The 18,154-nt window shown below is 37.2% G+C and overlaps 3 protein-coding genes and 1 pseudogene across 5 annotated transcripts in view; 1 reads left to right on the plus strand and 3 right to left on the minus strand.

The window, feature by feature from the left end:
- LOC148913774 (uncharacterized) overlaps positions 1–18,154 on the minus strand; it is a 203,344-nt gene that overhangs the window by 91,585 nt on the left and 93,605 nt on the right. The gene's annotated exons all lie outside the window — the stretch shown is intronic.
- Positions 1–18,154, plus strand: part of LOC148913778 (protein CEPU-1-like) — a 54,843-nt gene that overhangs the window by 34,100 nt on the left and 2,589 nt on the right. Inside the window, exon 7 of the mRNA XM_089039904.1 lies at positions 6,057–6,098. Coding sequence (XP_088896030.1) covers positions 6,057–6,098 — 42 coding nt within the window. The remainder of the gene's footprint in view (positions 1–6,056; positions 6,099–18,154) is intronic.
- Positions 2,451–3,972, minus strand: LOC148913779 (uncharacterized). The gene is made up of 4 exons (XM_089026038.1): positions 3,455–3,972; positions 3,165–3,230; positions 2,706–2,752; positions 2,451–2,620 (listed from the first exon to the last, which is right to left on the minus strand). Exons 1-4 carry the CDS (start codon positions 3,530–3,532, stop codon positions 2,452–2,454), a joined length of 360 nt encoding a protein of 119 aa, XP_088882164.1. The 5' UTR covers positions 3,533–3,972; the 3' UTR covers position 2,451.
- LOC148913780 (uncharacterized) lies at positions 8,727–9,886 on the minus strand (annotated as a pseudogene).

Below are 18,154 nucleotides of genomic sequence, written 5' to 3' on the forward strand. Positions count from 1 at the left end.
TGGTAGAGTGATTGTTTCAAGTGTAACTTGAATACAGAATTTTTAGTCGATTTTTTAACAGGACATACTCTCAAAAGTAGCTTGACAACAGTGGCAATTTTACTATGGCCGAAACATTGGAATCGATTTATGTTCAAGCTATTTAAAGATGAGGAGTTTTTACTTCAGTTGTACAAAAAAATTATAAAGAATTGGAATTTATGGAACGTGGGATTCAGAACTCGCGCCTTCACGCCTTTAGGGACGGACCATTAGATAGTTGATGGTTGATGGAGGGGGGAGTGGGGTTGCGTAAATCCCCCACAAATATCGAGCAAGCACTTAAACCTCAAAAAAATCTCGTGCAACCTCTTCTCTCTAGAATAAAAATACCTAAATGTACGCAAAAAAAAAATAATAATAATAAACGTGGAAGGGTTGAGCCAAAAAAAAAAAAAAAAAAAAAAAATCATGCAACCAAAATTCACGTAGTGCAACCACCCCCTCCCCCATCAATTATCTAATGGTTCATCCCTTATTTACTTTCTTCGACCCAAAGTAAAAACCCTTCGATTCGAAAATTCTGAATAGTTATTGGTGGCCCAAAGAATGCAAATTTCTCACATGATTATTCCAATTCCAATTCTTTATATTTCCCAACAATATCGGTATAATAGTTTTCGCTATGCAGCTTCAGAAATCAAGCGGGATCTTTAGCACTCAAAAAATATGGAAATATAAGCGATTTCCTTTTAAAAGGCTGAAATGTGCGGAATAGTGCAGACGAATTCAATCGTTGTTTTGAAAGCCATTGTTGACACAGATATTATATACAGTCAATTCAAAAAACGTTGTCGTCGACCGGCTCAAGCCTTCGCGACTGGACCGAAAGGAATATGGGTAAAAATCACTGAAGCAGTTAATTATTCGTTCTGAATTAATTGTTCCCGCTAGAAATAAGATAATAATGGCGAGAAACAATCCATCAAGTGCATGTCTTCGGGTTTAGGGAAAGAAAAATAAAGTAGTTATGATTCAGTTTACAATTCCGAAAGTATGAAGGCATTTAAAAAACGTTTCCTTCAACACTTCCCGCCTCACCTACGAAGGTTCGTGCAGTAAACAAGACATAACTAGTCAGATAAAATTATGGGGACAACTCGGCTTCAATGATTGCTACCTAGAGTTCCTTCCGGTCCAGTCCCGTAGACTTGAGTTGGTTGACGACAACATTTTATGATTTGACTGTATTATAATATGACAACACCGGATCTTCGTTCAAAATCTCTCATAAAGAATTTAATCTTCTACATTAAACAAGGTTGGCATGGTTAGAAACATAAAGTTATGTGTAAAAGCATTGGTGAAACTTCAAGTGTTTTATTAGTGAGCGAGAAGCCCCGGGTTTGTTGTTCGTTTCAAAAGCTAAGCCCGGCCCTAAAAAACGACTTTTTACGGCAACTTTGACCGAACATAAAAATTCGAAAAGTGATTTACACAAGCTAATTGTTTTTTGTACAACTAAAGAAAAACTCCTCATCTTTAAATAGCTTGAACATAAATCGATTCCAATGTTTCGGCCATAGTAAAATTGCCACTTGTTGCCAAGCTACTTTTGAGAGTGTTGAAAGTATGTCCTGTTAAAAATCGACTTAAAATTCTTTATTCGAGTTACACGCGAAAAAATCACTCTACTAACTAAAAAGGTTTAACCTTGCTTAGTTTTAGTGCAAGAGGTCTGTAATTCTGCTCATTTTCAGACCCCTCTTATTAGCATTTTATTTTATTTTATTTTATTTTTTAATTTTACGTATAGCCAACTCTTAGGTTATCAATAGCTAGTGGGTTAAAGAAAAGAGACTACAAAATGTATCGCTGAAAAATAAGAGGTCAAATAAGAGAGGCTAGGAATCTACTACAGGTTTTCCCCACTTACAATAGATCCTATCAACTAAACGGCATGAATAAATGAACTAAATGAACTAAACTGACCTAAATCAGTCCTTAGGACTTAACCTAATAATTCTTCAAGCTATTCTTTTGACTGGAACAAAATTTATAACAGAATTTATACCACAGCCATCGATCATCGCCAACTATTCCGGTCATGCGCCCGCGTACAAATGCAGCGGTGTTACTTGAAAGTGTTAAGCGAGTTAAGTCAGATCTTACAAAGAAATGTATATAGAGTCAAGATAGTTTTCGATTTATAAATTTCTGTGTAAACAGTTTTGCACTTGCCGGGGTAGAAGAACATTATATAACATTAAAGCATTTGATTTTTGCCAAACATACTTTAATTTGTTTGGAAAAACCTTTTCGTCTCGATAGTTAGATTTTAACAGCCTTTGTGCTTGTGTTAGAAATAATAATAAACTATTTAGAACATTCAATATTGTTTTTTATGGATTATGCCAAAAATATTTGTAATGAAAATACTTATATTTAAATTAATCTAAGTTATAGTCTGAATTAAGACTGTGTAATACCTTTCAAAGTTGGGAACTCATATAAATCATTGGGCACTCTACATGGTCTGTCTTCACCCCTCTGAAATCTTATTCTGTGTGAGTTCCAGTCTTCCTTTATTTCATTTACTTCCAACTGCAGCAATGGTGTATAAACATACAAGAGACATAACCTTGAATGAAAATGTTTTTTGCTTCAATTATTTGATCATGGCTTTTAGCACTTCTTCATAAATGATATGGAGATACAGCACTTACTTATGGACAGTATTTCCTGGGTCCCATTTACCACTTTGTTGTAGGCTCTAATAATGGAAACAAAAATAGAATTATGACAAACGGAAATTTTTATTTTCTAAAGTGACTATGGTAGTAATTCCCTACCTGCTCTGCTCTGTACACTCTCCATGTACTACATAATGCAGTTCAAGAAAGAAAATCTATTTTCACTACTTTGTAATAAGAATATTTCCAAATGGGGAAAAACACATCGCATCATTAGCACTTCTCAATGTTTACAAACAAAAGCATTGTGATTATAATATGTCAACCAAGATCAGTACAAAGGGTTTTGTCTGGTTCATTTGTCTTCGTGGCCAATTCATTTCTGGTTGGCGCATTAATAACAAAGGATTACATCACACTGTGTATAGATAGAGATGCCAATGAATTTATTATAATCTCATCTGGTTTGACTGACGCTCATATTCTTTTTACCTTGAACTTATCTATCCAAAACTGGAAGCCTTCTTCTCTAAAATGTCTCCAGAAAGATTCAATTGGCTATAAAGTAATATTTTTAAATATTAAAATGATAATAATAATATATTAATAATAATATTATTAAAATAATATTAATAGAATAGCATAATTTTTTTTAAATAAACATAGTAATTAATTAACTTACATACATTGATAGGGATTAGTTTAGCAACATACATGAATCAATGACTGGATAAGAGTCCATTAATACAAGAAGTGATTTTCAAAATCTGATGACAATTTACCTGATTAACAATAGAAGAACCTTCATAACAGCTGTTTCTACCTGCTAAGGGGTCATGCCCATGCCTTTGCAAGAACATCTGGCATCTGGCAATGATACCATTTTCTGTTCCAGGATCACATCTAACCCTTGTGGGGCAACCTTCAGAAAAAAATCTAAATAATCAGACTAAGCAATATTAAAACAAGTTATTTAAAAGGGGTTTTTCAAACATTCCTAAGAGAATAAAATAACAAAAAAATTGGTGACCATGATGGTTGATTTAGCAAAAGAGATCAATGACAAGTCTTTTGCTACATTCAACCAAGATGCATTGCGGCAATGAAAACCAGCAATAAGTGCTTTGGGGTTTGAAAAATTTAAGTAATAAACCTTGCTGGTTTTCTTTGTAGAATGCATTGAATCAATGAATTTTTATTTTGAATTAAGGAATTGGCTCTTTGATTTTGATATTCACTTACCATAATGTAATAAATCCAATATCATTTTAGGTGTAGATGATACCATAATCAACTATATCATATTAACATACAAAATGTGTTTATATAAAGCAAGAGAGAGCCAGAAAACTCCTAATTTAAAGTTTATACAAAATGTTTTGAGACAAAATGAAAGAATTGAGTATAAGGTAGCCAAGGAGAATAACGTTATTTTCAAACACAAAAAGAAATGGGGGAAAATATGTCTCGCACTAGATATAATCAAATAACTGGCAAATCTTATGTTTGTTCGTGTATTTATATTTATATATATATTTTTGTGCTTGTTGTTGTGTGTGCTGTAATCTAATATCAATATATTTATACTAGTAATCATGTTAAAATGATGTAAGCTTTTCATCATAAGATGCAAAAAGATGTAAATCATAAAATATAAATCATGTTGTAGAAAAATCTCGTGTAGCACACTTAGTGTGCTACTCTTTAAGTTGTAAATAAATATATATAAAAAAAAAAAATAAAAAATAAAAAAAAAATTCTTCAAGCTAAACTAATTGGATCCTTGTAACTAAAGCCGGGAAAGAGGGACAAACGGTCTACACAGAGTAAGACCTTTCAATTAACTTTTCTATTTGATCCTTAAAGTCAACTAAACGACTTAAATTAATCCTTAATCGATACGACCTATAAGATTATTTAAATAATAAATTAAATCGTCCTTTTAGCTAAACTGACAAACTACATGAAAGAATCATTAGCTGAACTAACACGATCCTAGAGACTAAAAAAGTTAAATAAGACAAGCTACATAGTTACAGACATGATCACTAAGAGAGTGTCTTTCATATTGGCATATTCAGAATCGATCATATACTTATAGTTAAAAACAGCATTTCAAAGTTCCTTTCAGTGTTCTTGTTTGATGGCATTTGACATACACAGATTTCCACGTGCACTGGTCTTCAAGATCGTAGAGGTACAGGAGAGCAGACTCGTAGTGAGAGAAGAGACAGGTTTTGAATTTAGACAGAGTGAGTGTTCTTTTTCTTAGTTCAGTAGGTAGGATGTTCCAGATTCGTGCAGACCGCATGAAACAGCTATTTTGGAAGGTCAGGGATCTGTGTGGAGGGATATCTAGGGTGACGATGTCTTCAGGCTTGGGGTCTTGGAGTCTTGCTACGGGTGTACTGTTTTATTCGGCGTTCTGTAGTTTGATGCTGTTATTCAGCAAAGCATGGGCGTGGATGACTTTGAAGAGGAATACCATGTCCAGATATTCGTGCCAATATGTCAGAGGCCTAAAAGAAATATTTTGATTTCTTAGAAATAAAACAATATTTTCTAAAACTAAGTGTGTAGGGGTTTGTATTACATCATAGCCTACCTCACTTTAAAATGTGAGACAAATCGATTTTTTCACACTTGCCACGAAATTTCAAAAATGTCTGATTTTTCCTGACATCCACTCTTAAATTCTTTAGAATCGCGATACAAAACTAATTACGATTTTGAGACGACAATAACAAGAAATGTTGACGGCGTTGGGAGAAAATATATTCGGTATTGGGCGGAGTCGCGAACTCCCAACTAGCCGTCAATATTTCGTGATATTGTCGTCTCAAAATCGTAATTAGTTTATAATATTCATTTCAGTACTACATGCAAGCGTATTTGAAATACCTATAGTTGTCTTGTTAAGAATGTTCTATTTCTAAAGATTAATTCCTAATATTGTCATGTTATATCATTTTAATGTACATAACTTTCTTTCTTTCTTTCTTTCTTTTTTTTCTTTTTATCTTAGTCTTTACTGTGCACCTTTATTATAAGATTTTACTGTTCTTTATTCTAGATATCTTTCCTAAAATAGTGTTTTTGCATGAGTTCCTTAATTTTGTTAGTATTGCATAAATAATTTAACAATAGGTTGTTAAACCTTTTTTGGCAGGCTGGAGTCAATCGCGACTATACGGTAGAGAGAGAGAGAGAGAGAGAGAGAGAGAGAGAGAGAGAGAGAGAGAGAGAGAGAGAGAGAGAGCTAATTATCACCAAAGTACGTCGCATTTCAATGACATCACTCGCCTGTGTATAAGGAATCAACAGTCTGAATAAACGCACATTATAAATGTGTACCTTATTTTATTTCTTTTATTATTGATATAGGAGCACCAACAACTAAAGCAAATACAAGTTTTAACATTACAAGTAAGTTCAATAATAAGTGCAATCATGTTATATTAATATATCTAGAGGTATTAATATCAAGATATCTCCAAGGTACACCGACTTCCTTATGCTAAAAAGGTAAAAAATCGACTTATTGCCAAGCTTACTCATCTTGAAGTTAAAGAAAATATTTATAGCAATAGGAATTTACTAACGAAATCTACAAAAGACATCCCATCAAAGTCCATCTCAAACAAGACGAGTAGTCGTCATCATCTTGGTTCTCTATGAATGATTTTGAATACTTCACTATGCGTGAGTAAAACGTAATGTGTAAAAATGAATGAAGAAAATGAAATAGATTTCTATGATTTACTTCCAAACCCTGGTCACTTACCTACTGAGGATTATAGTAAAAACCCGCGAATAAATAGCTCTTATTAACCGAGTGCGAGGTCCGTACCGTAAGTCATGGACCGAGTTTTTTCCACTGCCCTATGGCCCAAGCGCGTAGCGGGCGGGCCATAAAAAAGTGGAAAAAACGAGGATCCATAACTTACGGTACGGACCAAGCAAACGAGGTTAATAAGATATTTATTATATGGCAAGGCATTGAGATTAAAAAGAGGCAAAGCAAAAAAAAAAAAAAAAAAGTAAAGTTGACAGCGCATGTCAAACGAGAACTGCATTGGAAGGGTTTCCTGTACGTGCCAAAACTCAAGTAGTGTTTGAGTCGCTCAAAAGGAGAAGTTTTAGTTTACTCTTTTTTAAGATTTTCTGAAATACTAGTTAACGAAAGTGAGGCTTTCTTTTGCAAAACATGGAAATGCAAAGCAAAAAAGGCATCAAAAGACCTCAAAAAAGACATCAAAAGAACTCAACTGATGAGATTGAAAAGAAAACTGTCGTACTTCAAACTTCAAGATCTTCACAACCAAGATGAAAAATACTACAGCCTTCCGTTTGTTTTCCTGCCTTTTATTGGGAAAAAATCTCAAAAACTCTCTCCACAAATGAATGAGAAGGTTTGGAAAATTACGGCTCGCTGGACATGGATAGTTTTCGTCAATTTTCAACGTTTTGACTGTTTGAAGCAGGCCGCCATATGCACAATTGGTGAAGTCATGAAGACGGCACACTTTCGACTCAATTAAGAAAGGTACTGCCAACTCTCCTGTCCAAAAATGCATTCAAATTCAAGTGTGGATGAAATATTACTGAAATAAGGAAATACTTCAAGAGTGGATGAGCCTAGAAAACTGATTAAAACGTTAACGAAAGAAACCACTGGCTTCTTCACCCGATCGATTCAGATAAGTTCAAACTTGACGTTGTAAGCTTACTGAAATAATGAATTTACGTCATTTCTACTTGTAAACCTATCCTTATTTCATTTACTGAATTAGCCGCTATTCACCACCCTTTAGTTCGTCGTTTGACCTAGTTTTAGTTTTAGCATAGTTAGTTATTTTAGTTTTTTCTAGTCGTACAAAATCGCTCAACTAGTGCCGTGTAGCCGCGAGCCTTGATCGAAAGAGTTGTCGCTTGTATGAAAGAGTTGTCGCTTGTTTGATACGTTCTTCATTAAATGCCAGTGACTTTCAGTTATCTTAATTGTTTATTGAAGGTTTCGCGACGATTTTCATCCAGAAATATATTTTTCAATGAAGATTTGAATGTTTTAAAAGATCATAAGTACGTACACTCAGTGAACCATTTCATTTTTCGGTCCGTACCGTAAATTATGGACCGCAAATTGACCAATCATAGCGTGTGAAATTACCTTGCCATATAATAAGGACCTGTATTTTTTTATGTTAGCCTAAACAGGTTCTTGTTTATATGGTAGTTAACACAATTTTGGGCTATTTAGGTTCTTTTAAGAACCTAAATAGCCCAAAATTGTGTTAACTACCATATAAACAAGAACCTGTTTAGGCTAACATAAAAAAATACAGGTCCTTATTCCTTATTATTAAAATTAGGTTCTTATTTCTGTGGAAAAACAAATAAAATCCAACTTCAAAACAAAATGGTAATCAGCCTATTTTTCAATTAATCCCAGCCCTCCTCCCACCAAAGTACACCCCCAAGAACCTTAACATATACATTTACATATATTGCCCAGCTGCGCTACGATATAACTCTTACGAATATTTCAGCCTCTGGTCTTTGAAATTCATGGGCCTATTTTGAGCCACGTCAAAATATTTAATTCTACCCAGACCGAAGGGTTCGTCATTTCCGGTCTTAAGTATAGTCGGTTTGTATAGGGTTACATTCAACCTCGTGTGTAGCCTCAGTTGTAATATCTTAGCCTTCGGTGCGGACTTTTTTTTTTTTTTCTAGTTAATTCTCAATGTCGTGTAAATTACAAGTCGCACATACGATGCGCACTTCTCTCCTTCTTTTGGCGGGTTTGGAGGTTTGAGAAGTTTATAACCAGGCCTTATTATTTTTTTCTGTTGGATTAAACTTCTCATTGTGCCAAACAAAGGAGTGCTGGGTCATTGTTTCATATTAGTTTTGTTTATTGTGGTTCTGTGAGTAGAATTATTAAAACGTTATATTAGTTCTGACCAAAGCACAAATGTAAAACCACTTGTTTCCTCCTTAGCCCATGTTGCTTGAAAAAGTACTGTACTGCAGTAGTGAATTGATTTAAAATTAATAGTCATCAAGTCCTTGTGGTCTGATTATATCATCAGTCTCATCAACTGTCATTAGACATTCTGTCTTTTGAAATAATTTCTTGATAAATGCCTGGTCCTTGACCAGTTTCCTCCAAGCGGCAGCAGCCCACTCTGTCATCAGGACCCTCCTGTTTTGCACTGAGTTTATCTTGCCATAGTTCCAAATTGTCCTTCGTCTCAAGCCACTTATCCATCTCCTCTTCAATTTTTGTTTTGTACATTTTGCCAAACCCAGCATCAATAGGTTGGATCTTATCTGTATGGTTTTCAGGCAGTAGATGGCATTCAGCTTATGCCTGCATGCATCATGAAACTGTTTATCATGCTGGAATGTTACATTGTCTGCAAAAATCACTTTCTCTTCTGCAGAGTCACCAATACCTGGAACAAGTGTTTTTGCTACCCACTGCATGTTTGTTTCACTGTCCATCCATGCAGAGCTCTGAAAATAGACATCAACACCCTCATCATACTCTGCTTTCTCGTCAGCACGCACATTCCCTTTACCCATGAAAACAATGCCAGGTTTGACATTTTGTTATCCTTGAGCACGAATACAAAGCTGCAAAGTAGCTTGCCTCTTGTCCAGGCCACTTGAAGGCTGGGTCAAGGAAACCCAAACCTGCTCACTCCCTTTGACTTCATACGTTTTATCCTCATTTGCTGAGCTCTTTTTTTTGTTTGTCCTTTTCCGAAATGCAATGCAATGGCGCTTTTTGAACCTTTGAAACCAGCTGTCGCTGGCTTTAAATGTCCCGGCTTCCTCGTTTCCATAGCATGCTGCAATCTTTTCTTTTTTTTTTTCTTTTTCAGCCAAAGCTTAGATATCTTACACCCTTTCGCCCTTCGTAGCTTGAACTCAACAACAACACGCTCAGCTGCTAGAGGAAACTTCTCGTCTTTGACTTTACCAGACACGAGTTGCCGTCTTTCTCTTGTAGGCCTTGCGGTGCCTTTGTTCTTCTTTGTCTTGTTGAGAGCTAGCTGTCCTCTAATCTTTAATTGGTCCTTGTTCCATTTGACAACAAGTGACTTGCTAATTCCTCTTCGGTCCGAAACCTTTTCCCAGAGCTTTTTGGCCTTGAGCTCTTTCATTGCATCTTGAAGATCGAGAGATTTTATTTTGAAATCCATGATGTAAAACTTCCTCTGATTTGCGAGATTTTCTATGACTCGAGTTTGAGTTCAGTTCGAGTTCAAGTTTGAGACCCAGTTCGAGTTAGTTATCAGTATACTTCGCTCGTTTTTTTTGTGATCATGCGACCGTTACCGCTGAGAATCACGTTTCTGGTTCATTTGGTTTGCCTGTGGACTTTTTTTATGAAATGCTTTCAATGATTACGACAAAAATATTTCGCGATTCTCCTATAAGTTTGATCGAGAGAGAGCCGTCAATATAACATGGTGATTGTCGTCTAAGAATTACCGCGCGCGATTGGCTCATATAGCGTTTGATTGATGGCGAAAATAGCACTTTTTTGGTATGGACGTCTGTTTTCTGAATGCAATAGTTCCCTGAAAGAAAAATGTTTCTTGGTACAAGGATAAGGGAAATTTCAAGCTATATACCTTGCACTTTCGGCTACAGTTGAGTGAAAAATATCGTACAATTTTTTTTTAAACTTACGCTTCGAAGAAAATTTGATTTTATTAAAGCTCTCAAATTTTTCGAATGACAAAGAAATCGTAGAATCGGTTATTCTTCTATTGACATTTGTGTTTCTAATTAGGAATGATAATTTTTTTACACATAACATTTTAAAAACAATCATAATAACCTCAGTTCATGTTTCAAATAATCTTATAAGCTTACCTCGGTTTCGTAAACTCGGAGAAATGGTCAAACTTGCTTGAGCGAACACTTGGCGAGCAAATTTCCAATACATTTTTTCATCAAAATCTCCATTAGCCAGTTTATGAAATCAATAAAATCTTATGATACTTTCTTCAATTTTTTTATCAATAGTATTTCCAAACTTGTTTGGCTAAATTGGTATCTAACTCGAACTTTAACTCGAACTCGAGCTCGGACTCGAGTCGTAGTAAATCTCCTGATTTGCCCCACGTCTGTTTGATTTGTTGTTGCTAAAATCAACTCCCTCTAGCTCCGTCAAATCGCATGTTTCTTGCGTCTTTTCCCCGAGAACTGGCTGGTGAGCAGTTACTTTCGTCTAGATCTTTTAAAGACGTAGCGGCTGAAATGCCTTGTAGGAATTTTGGGTACTCACGGGATGCTTGATGCTTCATTTCAATGAGCTGTTAATAGATCGTAGACCATAAGTCAACTAAAGTCACTAAACCGGGTAGCAAACTGTCAAATTTACGTGTTTCAACTGAGGCTGCTCGCAATGGCGTCCCCGACCATCTCATCCAAGCACTAGGCCGCTGGACCAGTACCGCCTATTTGTCTTACATCAGAACTCCTGCCGAAGCGCTAGCCAAAGTAACGCAACAGTTGTCATAAACTTCTATACGACAGCAATGATAGATGAGATTAACAATTAAAAGAAAACTGTTTAACCTGCTGCTTATGTGTCTTGTTCGTTGTTGCGCTCTCTCCTGTTTGTTGCCAGTTCCTGAGCTTGGTGCTTGGTGCACTTCGGTGGGGAGGTCCTGGTTCCCTGTCCCTCTCCTCCAAGCACCTTGGATAATCCATTGGGTGGTGACAGGGTGACCATGGTTACCGCTAATTTGTGCCTGGCTCCGCCCATCCCACCGAATATGCACCTAACGCCAAGCTCATCATTAACGATGAGTTTAAATGTGGTTAAATGTAATTTAGGCTAAGTTAGACTCGAGGTCAATGACATCTCGCAGTAGCGTTGTCCGGACGCATACCGCTATCTCCGCTGTCAACGCATTTATTACCTCACGCGATCGTTGATCGACTCAGCTAGCAAGTTGTTTATAGCATGTCGCAATCTATTCTAGTCGATCTCTGTGGCCTGTATGAGATATGGATCATAGCTATCATTACGAAATTCGATAAGACGCTACACACGTGATCACGCTAGCTTAATGCCAACCACGCGAACCTTTATTCGCCATCGCTATCTATCGCTAGCACTTGCTATACGACGCTATTACGCTATTACGCTATTACGCTACAACACGAGTTTAATTTCCCGCCCGCCATCCCTACCACTGGTACAGGTAAGTAGAGGTAAGTATTCCATTGACTGATCGCGGTCAATGTGACAGGTGTTCGGTGGGTGGTGACAGGGTGACCATGGTTACCGCTAATTTGTGCCTGGCTCCGCCCATCCCACCGAATATGCACCTAACGCCAAGCTCATCATTAACGATGAGTTTAAACGTTTTTAGATCCGCCACCATAGTTAATAGAGGTTCCCCTATGCCGGCACTAAAAACGTCTGTACAGCAGGCTAAGTGTTTACACAGCCAGATCATTTCCTGTCTTGACAGCAAAGTGAAGTTTTCCTCATTGAAACTCAATACACTTCACAAATTACAACAAACAATTTCTGCAAACGCTTGCGAATTTGATTGAAAAGGTGTAGGATTCCGATTGTTTTTCTCTCTAAAATTCGATCAAAATTCGCTTACATACTACAAATAAGTCATGTCAGGAAAGTTTGAAGTTTTTGTGTAGTCAAGCGTTCGTGGTTACCACGCATACTTCAAAGTTTCTACTGTTTGTGTTGGAGACCTCATGATGTGTGATATCGAGGAGAACAATCCCTATGACAAATATGCTCTTGCAGGAAAGATGAATCTGGCTAAATTGTGGGACATGTTTCTATTGCGATTTCAAGGCTGTTCTCTAAATTTATCCGTGATTATGGAGAAGTTGAAGTGGAGTGTATTGGGCATCGTTATAATGCGGGTAAAGGGCCGGGGGGGTGGGGGGGGGGGTACTCCCCTATATTTGCTATACGGGTATGTGCCGCCCTATAGGGTATGGTTTTTCGGCTTTTGGGTCTGGGGTAGGGTATCATTTTTTGTTATTTTGTCTGGGATAGGGTATCAATTTAGTATGGGATAGGGTTAACGATTTGGTCTTTTTGTCTGGCGTATAGGCTACGCTTTCTGCCCGGCACAAAAACAAGAAAAACGTTAGTAAATATTGATTGCAATCTGTTGAAAAACCGTCTTTTCCGTCCTTTAGTCTGGGATAGGATGTACAAATCAAATTTTCAGGTCTGGGATAGGGTCAGGGTTTTGAGGTCCTGGCGGCACACCCCTACCCAAGTTGGGGTGGTAGTTACCCCCCCTCCTCCCCCCCCCCCCCCCCCCCCCCCCCCCCCGGGGGTAAAGGGAAAGGACTTGAGATTCCAGTTAATTACAAGCTTATTGGAAATCAGCAATATCTTAAAAGACTAGTGAGAAAGCTGAACAGCAAATATCTTGGTCTAATCGAGTTGATTTTTCATGGCTTGGCTGACGTCACTTCCGTCCGTCCGTCCGTCCGTCTGTCCGTCTACAGTGTACACAACACAGGAATCCCGCTTGATGTCAAAGCAAAACTACTCACAAAGGCGGCTCTCAAATGCACAGAAAAAAATCGTTTTAGGACAAGTTATAGACCAAAAACAATTTTAAAAATACGTTCATGTAGTCAAAGATGGATCAAGAAGTGTTCTTCAAGAATTCAGGTGTGTGTTTTTTTAGCAAACAGTCGTATATTATTATTATTTTTTTTGACAAGCATTTTTCTCGACAAAATGACAAATCAAAGACTTTCTCTCAAAAAATTTTATATTTCTATAGATAAGCTTGATTTTATTTTAGTGCTGGAGGAAATATAACACAAAGAGCATATTACTACAACAAATATCCGTCCTTTATTTAGCTTTGTAAATCTTTAACAATTCGGTTGTTTTAAACCAACTATCGTATGTTTTTCGTTCAAGAAAAATGAAGCTTTGTTTGCCTCCTGTCGTGGGGTCCCATCGGCAAAACAAAGAAGACTTTCATTCAATAATTTTATATCTTTCCATATATAAATTTTTTGATTATTGAATGAAATATAAATTCACACCAAATATTCAACTGTTTATTAAAGCTGTTCGAGGAAGTATGATTATAAAAATGAGCTTAAATTTGTGCTGTTGAGAAATGTTATTGTTTAAAGACCTTGTCTTTCAATTCAAAAAGCTAAAAAATATTCAAAAACATTTACGAACGCCAATTTACTGACAAAAAATTCGTCATTTTGTATTTTGCATTGCCTTTTGCAGTATTTTCTATTTTGTCTCAGTTGTACTTGTCAAGTTTAACTGAATGTAAACTTCGTCTCGTTCTGTAAAAGATATTAAGTAAGCTTATTTTCTGCTCGCCTTAACCAGTTTTTTGGTATTGATTTGTCCTAAATCTCCAGATTTTCGATTTCAATGAAAGACATCTGAGGTAAATTTCATTAAACTCGTTATTATGTTGGATTACATATATGTTATTTACCGGCCAGGAGGTCCGGATAGGGAAAAACTGTGCCCGAGGTCTTGAATATACGGACCGAGGCCGTTAGGCCGAGGTCCGTTTTCAAGACCGAGGGCACAGTTTTTCCCTATCCGGACCGACTATAGGACGGTAAATAACTTATTTATTTTTTTCCCGTATTTTTTTACTTTTTTTTAATCGTGCAACGTTGCTGTTATTATTTGAAAAACGTCAAAGATAATGGATGGCAATATTTATTGAAAGAAAAAAATTTGCATACGTTGTAAGGGAAGTAATATCATTAAAAAAATATTTTATTCACTGAGTAATAACAATATGATCAAGTTGAAAAATTAGAAAAAGTGAAAGTAATTTATTCACATTTACAAAAAAGCCAATAACATGTCATGTCAATCAAACGATTGAGAAACCGTGCATGCGCACTGATATGGATCAAACAACAAGCACAGCAGTGCTACGATGACTTAAAAAAGAGCTTTTATCAAATTCTAATTCGTTTAAGAAATGCACAAGATCACATCAGAAAAAGCTTAACTGCAGATGGGTGCATTAAATTATATCAAAGTCAATGTCTACTGCGATTCAGAGTCATCACTTTCAAGAATTCCTCGCCTTTTGGCTGGTTTTGGTGCTTGCACGTGTTGATGAACGATGTTCACAGTGAATGAGCAGCCTTCAACTCTACCAATGGACGAACCAGGAAAAATACCATAGCCAAATGGTCCACCCTCTGATGACGAACTTGTGGATGTACTTGGCTTGGCATTGATATCTTCAGAGCAAGAAACTTCTGTTGTGTTGGCAGCCATTATAGAGCGGCTTGACTGTTTTGACCGACTGAGAGTCAATGACATTTCGCGCTGATAAGTCAACGAAGCTGTGCTGTAAGAGTCGAGACTTTTGAGATTCTTATGTCCACTCAGCTGGGCTACGTAGTTTGGTGGAACTCCAGCATCCATCAAGCGAGAAATGAACGTTTTCCTTACACTATGGTTGGACACATTACCTTTCAACCCTACTCGTTTGGCAGCTTTCGAGAGAAGATTTCCAATCTCGTTTTTACCGAGTGGAGTTTTGCAATACCAAACATTTGAATTTTGCATTCGTTTATGCTTGATAGCCAGGTAAAACGGAGAGTCTGGATGAAGCATTTCTTGTGGTCTGTGGCTACGGAAGGCTTTGTAATATTTTACTGGGCAGCGCTCATTATCAGAAGCGTAAGCGTTTGGCTTGAATGCACGATTTCCTTCGCCCTGTCGTGTTTTTGAGCCTCTTTCTGTGCCCCAAGTTAAAACTTCCTTTCCGGTAACGCTGTCAACATTCAGGGAAACATCTCCCCACTTCAGTTTACGGCTTTCATCGCGAGCACGGAAACCAAAATGTAGAGATAGGAGCCACCATACAGTCCTTTGAAGAGACTCAGGATTTTGCTCGCCAAACTCACCAGATGCAAACAAGAGGTCTTCTTCTTCATCTGTTACACCACGGGCTGCTTGAGGAAGATTTCCCTTGGCCTTTACTTCAGCCAGTTGTTTCTTTTTAGACTTTAAAGCGTCTCTTGACATGGCAAATTCTTGATCTTTAAATATATTGACTGTGGACTGCTTATCATTGAGGTATCTCTGAAGACTTCGATGGAAAGAGGTTAGTGTAGAGGGCTCGTACGCTTCGCCATCTTTCTTTTGTATCTCGATGAAGAAACGACAGATCAACAAATTTAGCTTTTGTGGAGGTATGTTTTCAACTTCTGTAGTTTCTCCCCACTCGGACAAGTATCTTCGCCACACATTTAGGTCATACTGAGTTTTCTTAATAGTATTTTCTGGACGCTGAGTCTGTATGAAACTTTGGACGTCGTCCACTGAAAAACTTTGCTTTTCTCTGGTTTTCTCGCTTTCGTTTTCATTGTTTTTGTAGTCCAAAGGATAATAGAATTCGCTATCACTATGCTCGTCATCAGACATCTTACTGAGATAAACGTGACTGTAAAACAGCGTGTTTTGTAGAGAAAATAAGTGAATAAATATTGCCAGTAAAAACAACAAATTGCAATACTTGTTTTGTTGTTTAGCGGCCAAGGATACCGGACCGCGACCGCGGGCAGATACTGACAAAATACCGCCCGCTCAAACAGCCAATCAGAACGCACGATTTTTTAGGATACCGGACCGGAAAAAAATAACTGTAGTTATCTTTCGTTTTTCTTAAAGTAAAAGATATTCAAAACCTAAAACTGTCGGCCTTGGAAAATTTTGTCGAAGAAAATCTTCCAAGAACAAAACTAGCCCCTGAGGGTGGTGGTGAGTTGTGTACAAAATTCCTAAGTGGGAGAGTATACTCGCGCAAAAAATAAAAAATAAAAACCAACAAAAAAATAATAATAAATAAACAAAAACAATGTAGTGCATTTCAATTCGATTTCACTGCATGGTTTTTATTATGGGAGAAATTATCTTCATCTCGAAAAAAAAATTGAAGATTTTTTCCCCGATCTTATTTTTACCTTGCAGTTTCATTCAATTTGTTCTCCCTGTGACTTCCGTACTGGGAGCTCCGCTTTTAGGCAATGCCTAAATATATATATTTCCATAACCTGGAAACAGTGGCGGATCCAGGGGAGGGGTGCAGGGGGTGCGCACCCCTCCCTGGTTCAAATTTGTGCCCCTATATTTCGAAGATAACCAATACAAAATAATGTTTTTACCCTTTGATTCTAAGGATGCACCCCCACCTGTTTTTTTGTTTTTGTTTTTTTTTTTTTTTTGTTTTTGCGCGCAGCACCCCTCCGTGAACAAATTCCTGGATCCGTCCCTGTGGAAAAGAGAAACTACTTCCACAAAGATCTAAAAATGCATCCTTTTTATATTGCTCACTTCATGTGTATTTAGATTGTATTACATTTACATGTTGATTTATTGCTTACAGTTTTTGTGGCTACTGCCTCGAAGAGGCGAAGCCACTATGTCATCGAGTTGTGTCCGTCCGTCCGTAAGAGTGAGTGAGTGTGACTGACAAACGTTCGGAATTAGTCGAAAGGGATTGTGATTAACTTCGGAACCAATCAGCAATCATCATCAATAATAAACAATTTGATACGAAACAAAGAACAAACTTCGGAACCAATCAACGCTTGAACAATAAAATCTCGCTGTACTCCGATTATTGCCGAGGGGGATGACGATGACGGCCTTGGAACCTCGTGGTGGGAGACTCGACGTTCATGGTTGACTATTGTACAAAGTTCAAGTAAGTGAAGTGTTTTCATAAAATTTTTCACTTTTATTTATCACAACTTTTATTTGGTTTTTCTGTACTATTAAATGAAAGGTTTTGCAAGTGTTACTCAAATTTTAGGCCGATTTTTACGCCGAAATTACCAGGCAGGACAGCGAAGACAAACCTGGCTGATCACAGACAATGCGCTTTGTATGCAGATAAAAAATCCTTTATTGGGAGAGCAAAAGCCTCTTCGGAGGATGATTGAGCCTCTTTGGAGGATAATTGAGCCTCTTTGGAGGATAAATGAGCCTCTTTTTACCCTACATTTCATATTCTGGCTGCGTTACCAGCGTGGTTGGTCCTTGTAGTGTAGTGGTTAACACATCGGACTAGAATACCGAAGACGTGGGTTCGAATCCTGCCAAGGGCATTTGATATTTTTCTCTTATTCTCTCTACTTCATTATATACACACCGAACGCATAATTTATTACTACTATACTATGTCTATTCTTTGCGTACATATTTACGGTGTTCAACTTATCTATAGAGAAAAAAATATCGCTCTGGGATCCTCACGAATACCCTACATTTCATATTCTGGCTGCTTACTACTATACTATGTCTATTCTTTGCGTACATATTTACGGTGTTCAACTTATCTATAGAGAAAAAAATATCGCTCTGGGATCCTCACGAATACCCTACATTTCATATTCTGGCTGCGTTACCAGCGTGGTTGGTCCTTGTAGTGTAGTGGTTA

This window comes from Actinia tenebrosa, unplaced genomic scaffold, assembly GCF_029948245.1.
Source record: "Actinia tenebrosa isolate PJP-AT-01 unplaced genomic scaffold, QUT_ActTen_1.0 PGA_scaffold0__85_contigs__length_37466705, whole genome shotgun sequence".
Taxonomy (NCBI): domain Eukaryota; kingdom Metazoa; phylum Cnidaria; class Anthozoa; order Actiniaria; family Actiniidae; genus Actinia; species Actinia tenebrosa.

What these genes read in the sequence shown, in the direction of transcription:
- LOC148913779 (XM_089026038.1), bottom strand. Translation starts at nt 3,532, where the DNA reads ATGTTCTTGCAAAGGCATGGGCATGACCCCTTAGCAGGTAGAAACAGC. An exon ending in GTTCTTCTATTGTTAATCAG is followed by an intron (nt 3,231 to 3,454) that starts GTAAATTGTCAT and finishes ATTACTTTATAG; the next exon opens with CCAATTGAATCTTTCTGGAG. An exon ending in CCAGGAAATACTGTCCATAA is followed by an intron (nt 2,621 to 2,705) that starts GTAAGTGCTGTA and finishes TTTTCATTCAAG; the next exon opens with GTTATGTCTCTTGTATGTTT.